Source organism: Poecilia mexicana, unplaced genomic scaffold (genome assembly GCF_051168715.1).
Source record: "Poecilia mexicana isolate PSO_F unplaced genomic scaffold, ASM5116871v1 scaffold_15, whole genome shotgun sequence".
In the NCBI taxonomy this organism is placed as follows: Eukaryota; Metazoa; Chordata; class Actinopteri; order Cyprinodontiformes; family Poeciliidae; genus Poecilia; species Poecilia mexicana.
Window position 1 is genome coordinate 28,046,234 of NW_028263384.1, and position 15,707 is coordinate 28,061,940.

At 37.0% G+C, this 15,707-nt stretch overlaps 1 protein-coding gene across 1 annotated transcript in view; it reads right to left on the minus strand.

Moving 5' to 3' along the window:
* Positions 1 to 70: 70 nt before the first annotated feature.
* Positions 71 to 15,707, minus strand: part of stk32c (serine/threonine kinase 32C) — a 91,979-nt gene continuing 76,342 nt past the window's right edge. Inside the window, exons 5-12 of the mRNA XM_014998341.2 lie at positions 15,621 to 15,658; positions 13,706 to 13,795; positions 12,566 to 12,669; positions 12,232 to 12,348; positions 8,325 to 8,450; positions 6,947 to 7,075; positions 2,483 to 2,550; positions 71 to 1,057 (exon numbers count right to left, since the gene is read on the minus strand). Of these exons, the coding sequence (XP_014853827.1) occupies positions 856 to 1,057; positions 2,483 to 2,550; positions 6,947 to 7,075; positions 8,325 to 8,450; positions 12,232 to 12,348; positions 12,566 to 12,669; positions 13,706 to 13,795; positions 15,621 to 15,658 (874 nt within the window). The 3' untranslated portion in view covers positions 71 to 855. The remainder of the gene's footprint in view (positions 1,058 to 2,482; positions 2,551 to 6,946; positions 7,076 to 8,324; positions 8,451 to 12,231; positions 12,349 to 12,565; positions 12,670 to 13,705; positions 13,796 to 15,620; positions 15,659 to 15,707) is intronic.

Consider the following 15,707-nt stretch of genomic DNA (forward strand, 5'->3'; position numbering starts at 1 on the left):
ATCTGCTTTCTCCCAGTGCTAACCAGGTTATAATAGCAACAAAATAACAGAAACTGAAATTTAGAAAATATTTTTCGTTAACTAAATAAAAACAGTAATGAATTAATGAGGAAAAATTAAACTAACTGGAGCTACATCATGCATTTGCAAAGCTAATGTAAACGCACTGAAATTGTAGATATAATATACTTTGTTTTATTCTTTATAAACCCATTTATTAGAATTTTAGCTACTGATGAAGTTGATAAATGGTTTTCCTGTAACGGTAAGTTGCTTCTCCACCATTTTTACATTTAGCAGCGAGTACATGAGCTTGATTCACAGCGTTAAGACCCGCCTCCTGCTCTGATTGGTTGTATTTGTGCATTTTTTCAGACAGCATAAGTAGCTCAAGAAAGAGGTGGAGGAGATTGATTTTTTCACAGATTATCCGTCTCATGTTACGCCATCACAACATGGTGACAGTTTTAACAAATATATGAAAAACATATTTTTAAGTAAAAGTTACATACTGCAGCTTTAAGCTGTGGATCGCTGTTGCTCAGGATGTCACCGTGGTTACGATCAACACCTCCCAGTGAGTGAAAACCTTATTTATCATGCTATAATGTTACATTGCATAGAAGTTAGAGCTTACTCTATGAGCACAGAGAGTCTCTGGGGATCTGCTTCATTCATGCCTTACCAGAAAGATGCTACGGAAAGTAAAAGAGACGGAACACTGGGGCAGCCATTTTGGGTCATTTTGCCCCCCCCCCCGGCCTCCTCCTCCGTGTGCGTTTCCTCGGCGACAGAGGAGAGAGGTGATGGGGGGGATCTATTGGCACGGCACAGACAGATCCGTCGCTGTGTGGGCTAGCAGCTGCCGGGGGACGAGCACACGGAGCCGCACATGCTCAGTTTGGAGGAGGACTCCGGCTCCGGGTCGGGCTCCGGCTCTGGGTCCGGATCCTGCGTGTTGTCGTCGGCGACCCCAGTTTCTGCCTCGTCGTCCCTGTCGGCGCTGGCGTCGTCGCCCCCGGCCTCCGACTGGCCCTCCTCCTGGCGCCTTTTCAACCTCACAGGTAGAAAATAAATAACTGGTATCAGTGTTTCTCCCTGTGCTAATCATTCTGCTGCATGTGGCGGCAAAAAAACAGAAACCACAGTAATGAGAGTGGAGTGTAATTACAGGACTTGACTGAATTAGACCATGTAGGGCTCTTCACTGCTGTGCATAATTCTAGATTCATTATAAATACCAGTAGATTGTCATTAATTAGAGCAATAGGATATAATAAGACACTTGCACAGAGAGGGAGTTCAGTAGGACTGCAGTGGCAGGACTTGGTCAGTAATAAATGAGGCAATAATTGAGTGCAGCACAGAACCAATATACTTCCCTGCACCTTGCAAAGAGGAATACCTTACTATAATTTATGCCACTTTTACTCATAATTAACTCTGCATATTCTGCAGGAAAGCTTTGCAGCAGTTTTAAATCAATGCTGGCTAGCAGATAGGAGTGTGTCAAAAAAAAAAGATTCACATGAGATTCTAATGAAGTAGCTTTAGTAGATAGAAAAAAGGAAGAGTAAATGTCTAGATTCATCTCAGAAAAAACAAGGAGGTTTCTAACTTTGAAAAGCTGAAAATTTGCTAGAAAAAATGTAAATTAATTTCAGAATATTTAGGAAAAAAACTTGAACATTTTCCTAAAATTGTTACAATTACCTTATTTTTACTAGAAAAGATTTTAGGTGAAAATGTATTCTTCCTTTTTTCTAACAATGACCGTTGGCAAAAGAAATTTTAGAAAATTTCTAGAAAAAGGAGAAAATTTGAGTCTGAAAATATGCTAGAAAAAAATTAGGAAATTTCAGATGAATTACAGAAATTTTAGGAAAAAACCTTGAAAATTTCTGAGTTTCAAAAGTTTAAATTTTGTGGGAAAAATGTTTTTTTGGGGGAAATTTATTCTAAATAACAAATGCTGCTGACTAAAAATCTGAAATTTTCTAGAAAAACAAGGAAATTTCTGTGTTTAAAAATATGAGAATAAAAAACAACAACATTGGAAACTTATGAGTTTTAAAAGTCAAAACTTTTCAAAATAACAGCGTGAGGTAAAAACTGTAAATAAAATAGGAGGAATTAAGGCCTTTATTGACAGTATGTCAGATATTTAAAGCAAAAAAACAAAACAAACAAACCCACAAATCAATAATTATCAATATCGACTGATATGAAACATTTATATCACAATATGTTTTTCAGCCATATTGTCCAGCAAGGACAAACATATATGACAGGATATTACTGGTACTTTTAGTTCCATTTTTTGTGGAAATTCAATGCAAATATTGAAGGGAAAAATAAAAAAATTGCATAAAACATTTGCTGGTTTTTTCTATTTTTCTAGCCAAGATCCATTGTAGACGGTAAAAGAGGGGCCATTTGTGGCCCCTGTTTTTGACTTTCCGCTGCGTTTTCTTCCTCTTACCTCTCGCGGTTGAAGATCATGAACTCTTGCTGCACCACTTCAAGGCACTCCTGTAGGTAGTCGTTCTCCTGCAGGCGACACACAGAAGACACAAAGTCTTCAGCTTCATGAATCAACGCTCGCTAACCTTTTCCGTCGTTCCAGAAAAGCCTGAATGGGTCGGCTCCCCTTGTAATGACGCGGCGTTTCGTCATTTCCAACCTTCGCGGTTGCTTTTAGAACGACTCGTGAATTGTTTGCGAGCCGTCCTCAGATTGGATGTTTGGCTTGGGACAAAAATAGAAGCTCATATTTCCAAAAGCACCCGGGGCCATGACAACGGCACGGAAAGGCTTCATAATTTAATAATCTTAGTAATAATGCAGAATAAGCGCGCGCGCGCACACACACTGATGGTAATAACACAGTCATGAGGGCTGTTTGATGAGAACAGGCTGGTTCTTTGGTACAGAGCAGAAACCTCTGGTCTGTGGTTAAACATCACAGCCGGTCTTAGGATGAACACTTTACAGCGAATAAACCCACAGATCCTCCTGAATTCAGTCTCCAGTGGAGATTTGTCACTGTTATCCATCTGGAACTTAATATTCCAGTGTAATCCTTTTAATTAGGAGAACATCTTACAGCAATAATCTTATAATGATCGCTAAATGTTAGAGGAGTAAATGCCATCAGCGCCGGCTATTCCCATTGTTGCATAATAAGCTGAAAATTTTTTCAATTAACTGATTAATCTTTTAGAAAACGGTCCAACAATGGCTTCGGATTCAAACAGTTCTGGCTGACAGTTAATGGGGGAAATTAAACTGAAAATGAGAAAGGCGCATACAAAAGTTAACACCTGTGAATGCTTAATTAAAGGTCATAATAAGGCTCATAATGGAGCATAACTAAGCAGAATGAAAAAGTATTTATTCTGACTTATGTTTTACCAACGCAGAAGGTTTGCTAGTTAAAAAAACAGCATTGAGTCAAATCTGATTTATTTTTCTGTTTTGCTACAAGCTGATATATAGATTACTGACTTCGGCTGCAAAACATTGTATGACACAAGTCATAAGCTTTGTACTAATTCATCACTGAGCTGCCACTGCACTTGTCTGGGCTAAAACGATTAATCAAATTAATCAAATTAATTGATTACTGAAATAATCGGCAACTATTTTAGTGATCAATTAATTGTCAACGGGAGTAAACAGACTCTAAAGAGGGCTATTTGCTGAAAAAACAACATATCTAGAGCAGTAAATAAGCTAGAAAATAATGTATATAAACAATGTATAATGACTATAACTTTTATAAAAAATATTTACATATAAAACTGTCTCCATGTTGTGACACAGACAGATAATCTGTGAAACTATCAATCTCCTCTATGAGCTACTAAACCCGTCTGAAAAAATGTACCAAAAACAGCCAGTCAGAGCCAGGAGGAGGGTCTTAGCGCTGCCAAGCAGGCTCTTGTACTCGCTGCTAAATGTGCAGATGGAGAAGAAACAACTTACTGTTATCGGAAAACCATTTATCTCCAGTTAGCGGTGGCTATGCTAACTAGCTTTAGCATTCATGACAGGCTACGTTGGGTAAAAGGGAATGAGCAGTGCCACATGGGGAGTGATTGACAGCATTAAGGCCCTCCTCTTGGCTCTGATTGGTTATTTTTAGTTAGCAGTGCACTGTAAAAACAAAAAAAGTCACTAATTTATGGTAAAATACCAGCAGCTGTGTTTGCCAGAATTTTACCAAATAAATACGGTAAAAAAATACAGCCAGCATTTTACAGTATAAATTTGCATTTTATCGTATTTATGGCAGTATTTAGAAGTAAATTACTGTACTCTCAGTAAAACAAGTCTTTTTTTGTACAGTGTGGGAGCACTGGGAAGATGCAGAGGAGCTAAACTTTTTCACAGATTATCTGTCTCAAAATATCTTCTCGAAAATTTTTTTTTTCTAAAATCAGCATAAAAATCCCCATAAAACTGGTGTACAAATGTGAAATGTACAAATTGTTGTTTATCTATGGCAACCTTGAATCAAATCAACATTTTTAAATAGATTTTTTACTGTTTATTACTGTTAAATATTTTTTTACAGTGCGCCTCTTTACTGGAAATAATTAGATTGATGTGAATCAAAACTGAAACGGATCTATCAGATGTCTCTAGACGACATCTGATGTGAAAATGAACTGCAGCTGCGCTGAATCATGCATGCTTTTGAAATTGAACGTATGATCGAGAATAAAAGTGGGTCAGTCATGCAGAAAGCTGCACAGTGTCGGCAGGTTACGCACTTCAACAATAAGTATCTCTTCATACTAGAGCGCTCTTTTATTTATTTTGTTTGCAGAGCAGAGAATAGAAGCAACTCATATCAGCTGAGGGAAAAAATGGAGCTTGGCTCACCGCCAGACTAAAAATATGCAGTTTTGACAGGAAGTGCCTTACAGGAGACCTGAGCTGCATTATTATTATCCCAGACAGACTCTTGGAGAATACTATTCATTCCAGCACAACTCCTGCAGCAGTTATTGATCCCCTGCATACAAAAATAGGAAATTACGCAAACAAAACATGCAAAATCTGATCAGTTTTAACAAAAAAGTGTTTCTTAATGTAAAAAGACAGCATGAGACTAAAAATGTAGGATTTGTTTTAAGATGAAAAGAAATGACAACAGATGCAGTAACATCTTGAATCCCGTCTTCATCCTCACAGCTCCCAAATCCTCCTACGTAACAGAACGTGCTGCAGTTATTCCTGAGGTAAGAACCGTTACAGAGGATCCACTAAGACCAGCGCTGTCAAACCCATTCTGGGCCAAATCAAGATCATGGACGCTCTCATGTGCTGGTAAAACCCCTGAACAAACATTATTAAATTCTTAAAATTAAATGATATTGACCATCTTTTCACGTTGATCAGTCCCTCCAGGGTTTTGTGATTATTTGCAATAAAATCAAACATTTGTGGTACTAATTTACAAACATTTGTGATGACGGTAAATTATTCCTCCTCATTTGGATCATGGACTATAATTTTACATCAGTTATGGCTGTTAAGTACTAGAAAAAAAACAAGCCTCTCTTAAACCCAACAAATCTGCAATAAACTCACAATTATGCATTAGTGCAAAAAAAGCACAAATTTGTTGATTTTGCCTGAATTTCCACAAAAATTGGCAAGACACTGGACGGACTAACTGATGCAATCTGGCAGAAAGTAGATAAAAACTGCTTTGATAATAAAATAATAATTATTTTATTATTAAAATAATATTTAAGCACACTGTTATCCTCTAAAGTCTAGAGGGCCACATAAAAAACTGTGACGGGCCGGATTTGGCCCCTGGGCCTCGAGTTTGACACATGTGGATTAGGCCGAAGAATCACACCGAGTCATAATCCTTTAAAGGCTTTAAAGGCATCAATGTGATTCGATTTTAACCTAAAAGTTCTTTAAATGTTTTTCTTTATCTTTAAGGAGACTTTTTGCTTTTTGTTCCATTTATTTGGTTCTCAATTTGTTTGCAGTCAGTATATAGATGCACCGATCAACATTTTTCATTTCTGATACCGATACAGATATTTGAGGTATCATACAATACAATACAGAAAAACAGTTCTGAATTTACTTTGTTTAAACGCAAATGTACTGAATTATTATTACTCTGCTCCAGTTCAGCACAATTAAATACAACAATAGTTTCACAAACAACTTTAATTTGTTCAGCCAGTGCAATTAGGAGAATAATTAACCAATAAAGACACTGAAACTGACAAAAACAATAAGTTGAAAAAATTTCAAATTTAAGCTGAAACAAACCTTCAAAGCATAGAATTAAACCAAATAGATCTGCCCTCATGAATCGGACATATTGTCACCGATATCAATATCCGAACCGATACTGATGTTAATATCAGATCGGTGCATCTCTAATTAAATATTTAGTTTTAGTCTCTATTCTAGGAAATGTGTTGTAAAACTGTTGCCTTGTTGCTTTCTGTCTTATTCTCTGAATGCAGTTGAAACATGTTTTAAATTAAAACAGGAATAAATAGAGACACCAGAAACCAGAAATAGACTCTGGATGGATGAAAAACATTAATATTTTAAAAGGATCTGATTGTATTGTAATTTGGATAAAAAGGAAAAAGAAAAGTATATTACTGGACCTTATTCAGGTTAGACTTTATAATTAGATTGTACAAAATGAACTCCATTTCAGCCATATTTGTTTTTAATGTGAACTAGATCTCTTTTTCTCTGTTACCATGCTTTGGCAATAATATACATGAAAATATCTGGACTGGAAACAAACTGTGATGCACACATTCACTCACAACTTTCATAGTTTTAAAATCTTCACAGAAATCTTTGAGTTTAAATTTGTAAATAATTGTCTTTGATATGTCCTCGTTTTTCACAGCTTAGTGTGTGCAGGACTGACTGACTGACTCACAGACTGTGAATCCTTGCTGTTGTCTCGAGAGCGGTTCTTAGCCAGCCTCTTCTTCTTCTTGTGGAGGGGTCGCGACTCCAGGATCATCTCCTCTAGCTCAAAGGTGGGGTCGCAGTGGAGCCGACCTTTCTGTGGGAGGGAGACGAACGCCACATAATTAGAGAGACACCAGGAGGAACTGCAGACACAGGAAGCAAAACTTTAGTTTATAAGAACGGCTCACTATATAGGAGAACTAACACACTCAGATTTAAGACTTTTTAAGACTATTACAAACGACAAGGAACAGAAATGTCTTATTTTATATCATGTTGACAAGTTTTTTAACCACAGAATGCATGTAGCATTGTACGGGTTAGCAACAGAAATGGGCAAAGGCTACGCAAAAAAGCTAGCTAGCCAGCTAGCAAAGCCTTAATAGCAGCTAGCTAATGAAGACATTTGCATGTGACTCAAACTTTAGCCTGATCAAAAAATGTCCTGTGAGAAAAACAACATATAAGCAATTAAATAGTCCTGACATGACAAAATTTAAGATGTGATTAACATATTTCAAGCTAACTGACATAGACAGCAGAAAAATTATTTTTGGTCCAGCTTCTTGCACAAATGACACATCATCAACATTTTTACACTTTTGCCAATACACTGCAAAAACACAAAATCTTACCAAGTAATTTTGGTGCAGTTTCTTAGTGCACTTGAAATAAAACAAAGCCAACCTGCAGGTAACTTTTCAGCAAGATGTAGAAGTTTGTTTTAAGTAAATAATTCCTTATTATTGATGAAAAAGTGAAGGTTTCCCCTGGCAGATTATTTCACTTTTACACAGACATTTTTCCCATAAGTGAAAGAATCTGCCAGTGCTGAGAAGTTTCTCGTAAGTTTGTGTTGTCGTAATTTAAGTGAACTAAGATATTTGCATGAGAAACTGGACAAAATTTATTGGTAAGATTTTTGTGTTTTTGCAGAGTATTTTCTCTGCTGCTTTTAAAACGGCCCAATTGTTTTTTTTTGTTTTTTTAAAAAAAGAAAAAATACAGCTAGATGGTTTTTTTTAAAAGCAATAAGTTAATGTTTTTCAGTGTCTGGGAAAGAAAACATATTCTGAAAGCCTTCAAATGTAATGTCACAAATTGTCAGGCACTGCCTTTCACCTAGCAAGCTGAACCCGTTGCCTAGCAACCCCAGTGGAACTCCGCCGTCTCCTAGCAACCCAAGCAAAACTCCAGCAAATAGGCAGAAAGGACCAGACTAAAATCTAATTTTCTAAGAATAATTTTGTAATGAACCTATTCACGGAAGCATAACAGGTCACCTTTAATTTTAGATACATGAATTTGAGATAATATATTGATTGTTTTGAAACATTTCATACATTAGGAACGAATCCAGGTTCCATCTTCTTCTCGTACACGGCGTCCCAGTTGACGGTGGCGAGGTATGGAGACGTCTGCATATCAGACAGACTGGAAAACCGATGCTCTGGGTTCACAGTCAGCAGCTGGAAGGAACAGACACACACACACACACACGCTGTCACTGATATCGCCTTGCCAGTTCAAATATCACCTTCACAACTTCTCTCCAACTCTCACCAGTCACTTCATTCTGAGTGCTGAAATACTTTGCAGGTGTGAAATAAAATGGAAAAAGAAAGAAAAGACGTGAAGTGGCTGAGCTGTCAAAATGTTTCAACAGAAACGGTTTGTTTCTAGTTCTTTATCGCTTCCCTGATTATCTTCATAAAAACACGTAATTTTGGTATTTATGAGCTAAATGTTGATTAACTCCAAACTCCCAGAAATATTTGCTCAAAGTTGCTTATTTTCTTGCTTTTCTTGCTTCAGTGATCCATATTCAGGTAATTTAAAAGCAGCTGAATGAAAATAACATCATTACAGTGTAGGATTGATCTGTTGATTTTTTTTTTTCAATTAACTGATTAATAATTGGATAAGCAAAAGGTTCTTAACAGGAGAATTTTACACAGTTTGAAGAAGGTGAGGCCAAAGCTGCCACTTGTTGATTTCTGGGCAGAACATATTTAAAACAATTAGTTTTTTCTTATCTTAATGCAAATATATTTATATTTCTTGTTCAGTTTTGGCTCTGATTGCGTTGTTCTTTCAGCAAAATTACCTTTTTGTGAGTCTTTGTGCTCCAGTTAATGATTAATCGATTACTAAATTAGTTAATGATTGTTTCAATAATTGATTAATCACAATTAATCATTTCAGTCCTACATTAAACCAACTATTTTTAACTTAAAAGAAAAAAACCACAAAATGAAATAGTTTAACATATGAAGAGAGCCACAGACTCTGGTTCAGCAGATGAAAACTGTGACTCAGCACGGATGAAGTGAAAAAATTAATTTTGAATTAAATGTTAAAACTGAAGGTAAAACAGGAAACTTGCAGAATTAGTTATGGCTTTATGGTTTCTGTGCCAGCTCACTACAGGAAACTGATTGATTATCTCCTCAGCTGAATATGACGTCATTTCCAGATCAAACCTTCAAATTTCCGTTGGAAAACATTTGCGCCACTGATGCTCTCTGCAGGAAAACTGCTGCAGCTTTTCCATATGAAAACAGAGCTGCTTTTTTCCCAGAGAGCCTGAAAACCAACAAATATGCTGTTTGTATTTTAATAGCGTGCATCGTGTTTCATCCTTCACCTGGGGCTAAACGCAGGAAGTGATAATGGGAAGTGGCTTTGGTTGTCATGTTAACTCTCTTCCTGCGCTTTGTTTTCCTCCTTCGCTCGCAGGATGATTCACTTTTTCTCCTGCAGGGCCAGTTAGGTCCATCTGGGTGGAATCCAGACACGCTAATCGATCAGCAGCCGAGCGGAAGAGACCGTCTCTCCGTCCAGAGCGCTTCGTCATCCAGACGGACAGCGCACGGACGCACTGAAGCTCGCACTGTAAAACTTCCTCTGGAATTTATTTCCTCTGTTTACTGGAAGACTTTTACTGAAACCAGCAAGGAGACGAATGAACGTCTGCATGATTCCACATCATCTGCTTCTTTTTGACACTAAGTGAACAATTTACAGGTGTTATTGTACGTCTTCTCCAGGGTTTCTGCAGGTTTTCACCAACTCGAATTTAAGATTTTTTAAAACCCTTATGAATTAAATGTATACAACAAAACAGGGTCATGCTTAGAAAGTAAAATAATAAAATTATAAATAGTCATATCACGTGGATAAAGTTGTATTCAGAGAGTAAAGTATAAAAATACTAGAATAAAGTCAGAATATTTTGAGAATAGTCATAAAATTACAACTTCATTCTTGTAATATTATGACTTCATTCACGTATTATTTCAACTTTATTCTCATAATGCTAAGATTTTATCATTGTAATTTTATATTATTTTATTTTATGGCCGTAATACTTTGTTGTAAATTTAAGACCTGTAGGGAGACATAAATGTATTTTTTAAATTATTTTTATTTTTGAAGAAATAGCAAGACCTCTGAGTAACACTAAAAGAAAAGCTTATCTTTAAAAAATTATATATATATATAATTCACATAACACTATTCCACTGTTCATTATTTCTTCTTTATTATAATCTAATTTTACTTTGTTGAAGATCTTTGTATGCAAAGTTATTTGTTCTAAATAAACTACATTTTAAAAAATAAACAAACTTTCTCTAGGCAGAAAAGTCTTGCAAAAGCAAAAAAACAACAAAAAGCTACGCAGAATATAGGAGATTAAATAATCCTGTCACAACATTTAAGGGCAAATTACATTTTTAAAAATGAATTTAAGACATTTCAAGGCCTCAGTTCTAGTTAAAACAATTTAAGACATTTTAAGACCCCCCTGTTTTCAACGTTAATGCTCAGCTTGCTGTATTCCTTGGTGTGCTGATTATTAACACATAGATGTATGCAGAAGAGGAAAGAGGTGACTTTTCCTCTCATGCATGTTTCTCTTCCCATCTGTCGCTTTTTTCCTCGGATGCCCTGGAGGTCTCGACTCTTCCTGTTTCCCTCCAGCGATGTTCCCCCTCTCAACACAAATCCTCTCCTCCCTCTTAACTCACTTTCCATCTCAGTGCATCACCTCCAAGTCCGCACCGATCGTCTTTCCGAGGAAGACTCGGTAACTTGGGATGAGATGAAAATTCGATTAGCACTCCGTAATACTTTAATTGATTCCCTCTTTAATAAGTAGCGTAATTAGTCAGAGCGAAGATCCATCGCTCATTAAATTTTAGAGATACAATGCAAACACTGAGTCCCCTAGAGGTTGGGAAGTTGCTTCCCAGAGTGAGGTTTCTGTAACGTCAGCGATGCAGAGAAAGCTCAGCTCCACAACAGCTAACCCAAAGACTCAAGGTTAATTACTGACAGATAATGCGCCGCGCTGCAGGGGGTGTTTGCTAGTTTTTCTGTGAGAAGACAAAAGGTCAGCGCTGACTAAAAATAAGATGATGAAATCTCCACTGACATTTCCATGTAACTGTGAACTCTGCTAAACTTAGTGTGAGGAAAGATGTTTTCTTTTTATACCCAAATCGATAATATGCTAAAAAATGCTCCAGAATTTATGCTCTTTAAAATAATCTAATGTTAATAAAACTGCAAATACCACAGCTTCTCCAATTATGGTTCTGCAGAAGAAATAACTTTACCACAAAATCCTCCTATGCTGCTAAAATTTGGCAAATGCTTCTTTCCTGGAGGCCAAACTTTACCAAACAGCTTGAGGTCCTAAATCAAATCTTTTATGTTTATAAGGAAGACAAATGGATTATCTGAATTTGTTTAGAGCCAGAGTGAAGAGCCTGCACTCAGAGTGTACAGGTACTCAAAAAATATAGTTTCCTGAGTGATTTTCTGAAGCCATTTTTGTTTTTTAGGAAACAAACTTTGGCTTGAGGTGAGGCAGTGCGGTTTTTGGGATTATCCAGTTCATGTTTAGTTGAACTGGTGAAGGTTTATGACGATGCTGTGGGATTACAGCGATAGGTTAGTGTTCATCTGGGCAAGTCCCAGTTCTCAAACACCATTCTCCATCTGCTGAATGCAGCGTTCCCAGTAGAGTTTAGACTGGGAGTCTATTGTGTCCGAGTCTGATCCAAACCACCAAATTACCTGGAAAACAAGCCTGAGGTAAACCCGATATACTGAAATACTTCCAGACCGCTGACTTTGCTCTCTGCTGGTTGGATGTATTATAGATGGATGGATGGATGGATGTATGGATGGATGGATGGATGGATGGATGGATGGATGGATGGATGGATGGATGTAACTCACCTTCCTCAGCAGTGCCACCAGGTCTTTGGGCCAGGCCGGGCTGTACTGGACGCTCACCGTGCTGAAGAGCTGGATCAGAGACTCCACAGAGTTGCTGGCATGGATGTCGTACGGCCGCTGGGTTCAGAACCAACAGAACCAACAGGAAGAAAGAAAAGAATGATCAGATTGAACAAAACAAACAAAATGAATAAAAGAGAACGAACAAAACAGACAAAACAAAGAAAAGAACAAATAAAACGGACAAATCAAACAGAAAGAACAGAGCAAAGCCTTCAGAGCCTCCTTAAAGTGAGGTTCAACATCTGCCAAGCTGAAACTCAGAGAGCCTCACCCATCCACGCAGCACCTCAAAGGCCGTCACCCCCAACGACCACCAGTCGACTTCAAAAGCGTAGCCTGTGCCTCCGCTGACAAACGACTGGAAGATCTCTGGAGCTGAAGGAAAAGCAGAAAAATCAAGTCTGGAGCAGAAAAAGATCTGGTTTTACTAACTATAACACCCAAATGAAGAACAAACAGCCTTTACTTCCTTTTGCACCTTCAACAAACAATCTGCAGCTATTGGCGGAGATTTCAGCAGTGACTCAATGTGTTTGATACATCAGCTTGTTGTCATTTAAGCTATTTAAACATGTTAAAAGTCGACTTCAGTACCAAAATGTAAACGGTGGGATTGTTTTTTTCCATCAGTAGTTTTTGCTCATTTTAAAGTATTGCATTAGAAAATGCTGGTGTTCAAAATAACTCATAATAAGTTTTCATACATGCTTTAGGTGGTTTTTGGCTTTTCCCAAAAGAGAGGAGATGGAAACACTTTTGCCGAATAAATTCTGACAAACTTTCCAATCTACAGGTGGGTCTCTGCCTTACCAGAGACACGAAAGCCCAAACCTCTTCGTTTTTCTAAGATGTGTGGTTCATGCTCGTTGATAGATACTTCCTATTTATTACATTCAAACTCAATTCGTCTGGTTGATTCACTCCAAACCAGAAGATGCAGCCACGCCAAATTCGCATTTTCTTTTTTTGCAACATTTTTAATTTGCTTGACGACTGGATGTAAACAGCTACAGTCTATTTGGGTTTGCGGTTAAGATTCTTTAAGATTTATTTTCCTGTCCAAATTTCCCGGTTCAACAAAGCAAACTGTCACAGCAAACACCGATGCTGTAAAGTTTGCAAAACACTTTTGTGTCTCAATCGAAACGTTTATTAAAAACAACTCCAGGAAAATAAGCATATAGGAAAAGAAATGATAAAATCCACATGGTTAGATGCCAATGATTCCATTTAAAGACTTTTTTGATCCTGGATACATCATCTTTAGAAACAAACCTCAATCTGTGTTCAAAGTGGCACAAGGCCAGTTTTCCTGTTCGTAGCTCATAAAGGCGACTCTTTTCTCAGAGCACAGCTGTTGCTGCAGAGAAGGAGCAGCTATTAAAAGGACACAATGGCGGCTCAGTGTTACCCATGTAGGGCTTGGTTCCAGCCAGCGCCGTGGCTCTCTCTCCGTCCTTTATTATGGTCGCTATGTTGAAATCTGTCAGGTGAGCATGACCTGAGGAACAGAAACAAAGGACAACATCGTTTATATATTTAATGCCAGGACCTTAATGTGCTGATTTTGATTCATTAATTACAGACGCCATCACTACTTTCTACATATTTATATTCAAAATGCCTTTCTTGAGAGCAAAGTGGATATTAAATTCCTTGTTTATGTGCACAAGCTGGGAGATCAGAAATATTCTGCACCAACTTTTTACAGGAAAACATAAAAAAACTGTTTTTTTTGTTTTTTTTTACTGTTACTCCAGAATGTAAATAAAATAAATAAAAAGTGATGCTTCAGTGAACCGGATCAGTGTGAACTCATTATTTTGGACTTTTTTGTATCGTCACTGTTGTGACTCATCAGGAAGAAGCACGTTTGTTAAAGTAATGATGGATTTTTCTGCAGCTGAAAATCCTCTGGATTAAACACCAAAGGACTGGATTACGTAAAGGAATAAAAGAGGCATTGAATACAAAGAGAAACAGCTCATGCTTGAGTTTAACGCCTTTTCTACTCAGGATTATTATACAAAAATATAAAAGAAAAAGTTTGAAGCAAACAGACACCTCAGGGTCGCTTGTTTCTATAAAATCAAGGTTCCTCACAGTTTCCACAGAAATAGCTCAGCGATGTTTGTTGGCGAATTTATCTACAACAAAATAGAAGTTTTTGCAAAAAAGATGCATAAATTATAACCCCTAAAATTTGTTTTGCTGACAAACTTTCCAATCTACAGGTGGGTCTCTGCCTTACCAGAGACACGAAACCCAAACTGAAGCAGCTTCAACAGCAAAAACGCTCCGCAGCTTTGTCTTGGTCAAGGCTTTGACTAGACCATTACAACACCTTGATTATTTGCTTTTTCAGCCAATCTGCCGGACACTAGGTGCTGAATTTGACCCGGTTTAATTTGATCCGGTTTCGGTTAAATTAAGGTCTTATTTGACTATAGAATACTTTGGTATGCAGATGTTTGTGTTAGGACTTTTTCTCATACCGTTTATAGAGATGATCACATTGATGATGATCAGTTATGCACAATTGATTACTTTTAAATACTATTTCAAGAGCAGGTAGTATGTAGAGTATGCGCCTAAAGAAGTAGTGCCCAGGTTTTCTGGCCTTTCCAGGAATCCCAGTGTTTTATTATTTTCAAATAAATTTTAAAACTTGTTTTTTCTGTCAGTTTTTCTTCAGTTTTGACAAAAAACAAAAAAAAATCACAATATTTCAATGAAAAAAGAAAAGTAGAAAAAAGGATATGATATGCTAAATCTTTCAGGTTTATTATCTTTGTACATAGTTTTTTTTGTGTGTGTGCTTTAAGCAACAAGAACACCATTTTCCAATCTCCTTGTTTATTTAGTTATTGAACTAAATAAACTTCTGCTGCTCATTAAGTCGCATGCTCTATGTTCTCCTTTTCAATGTAAATTCAACTTAAAGCGAAAAAGATGATAAAAGACAGATTTTCCATTTTAATTCCTCAGGATCTTTTTTTAGACGCCTCGTATCAGTGAAACTTGTACATTAAATTTTTAAAATCAATCTGCATCAAATCCCTGAGCTGGAAAAACAAAGTTACACCATCCTTGAATTCTGTTTGAGGCCCACAAACGGCCCCCAAACCACACTTTGGACACCTTTTGTCTAAAACATGCAAAAGGAAATAGCTTTGGGTTCACAAAATAATTTATAGTGGATGTCAAAATATTTTTCAATAAAACAATCAATTCTTGCAGAGAAAGATTGTTTACACAAATTGAAGTTAGAGCAGGAAACAACAGAAGCATCAACGCAACTAAAAACAAATCAGTCATTTTCTTACCTTGTTCATCTAAAAGGATATTGTCCGGCTTTACGTCTCTGAAAAAACACAAAACACAGATGTGATTGAATCACCTTCACATTAAGA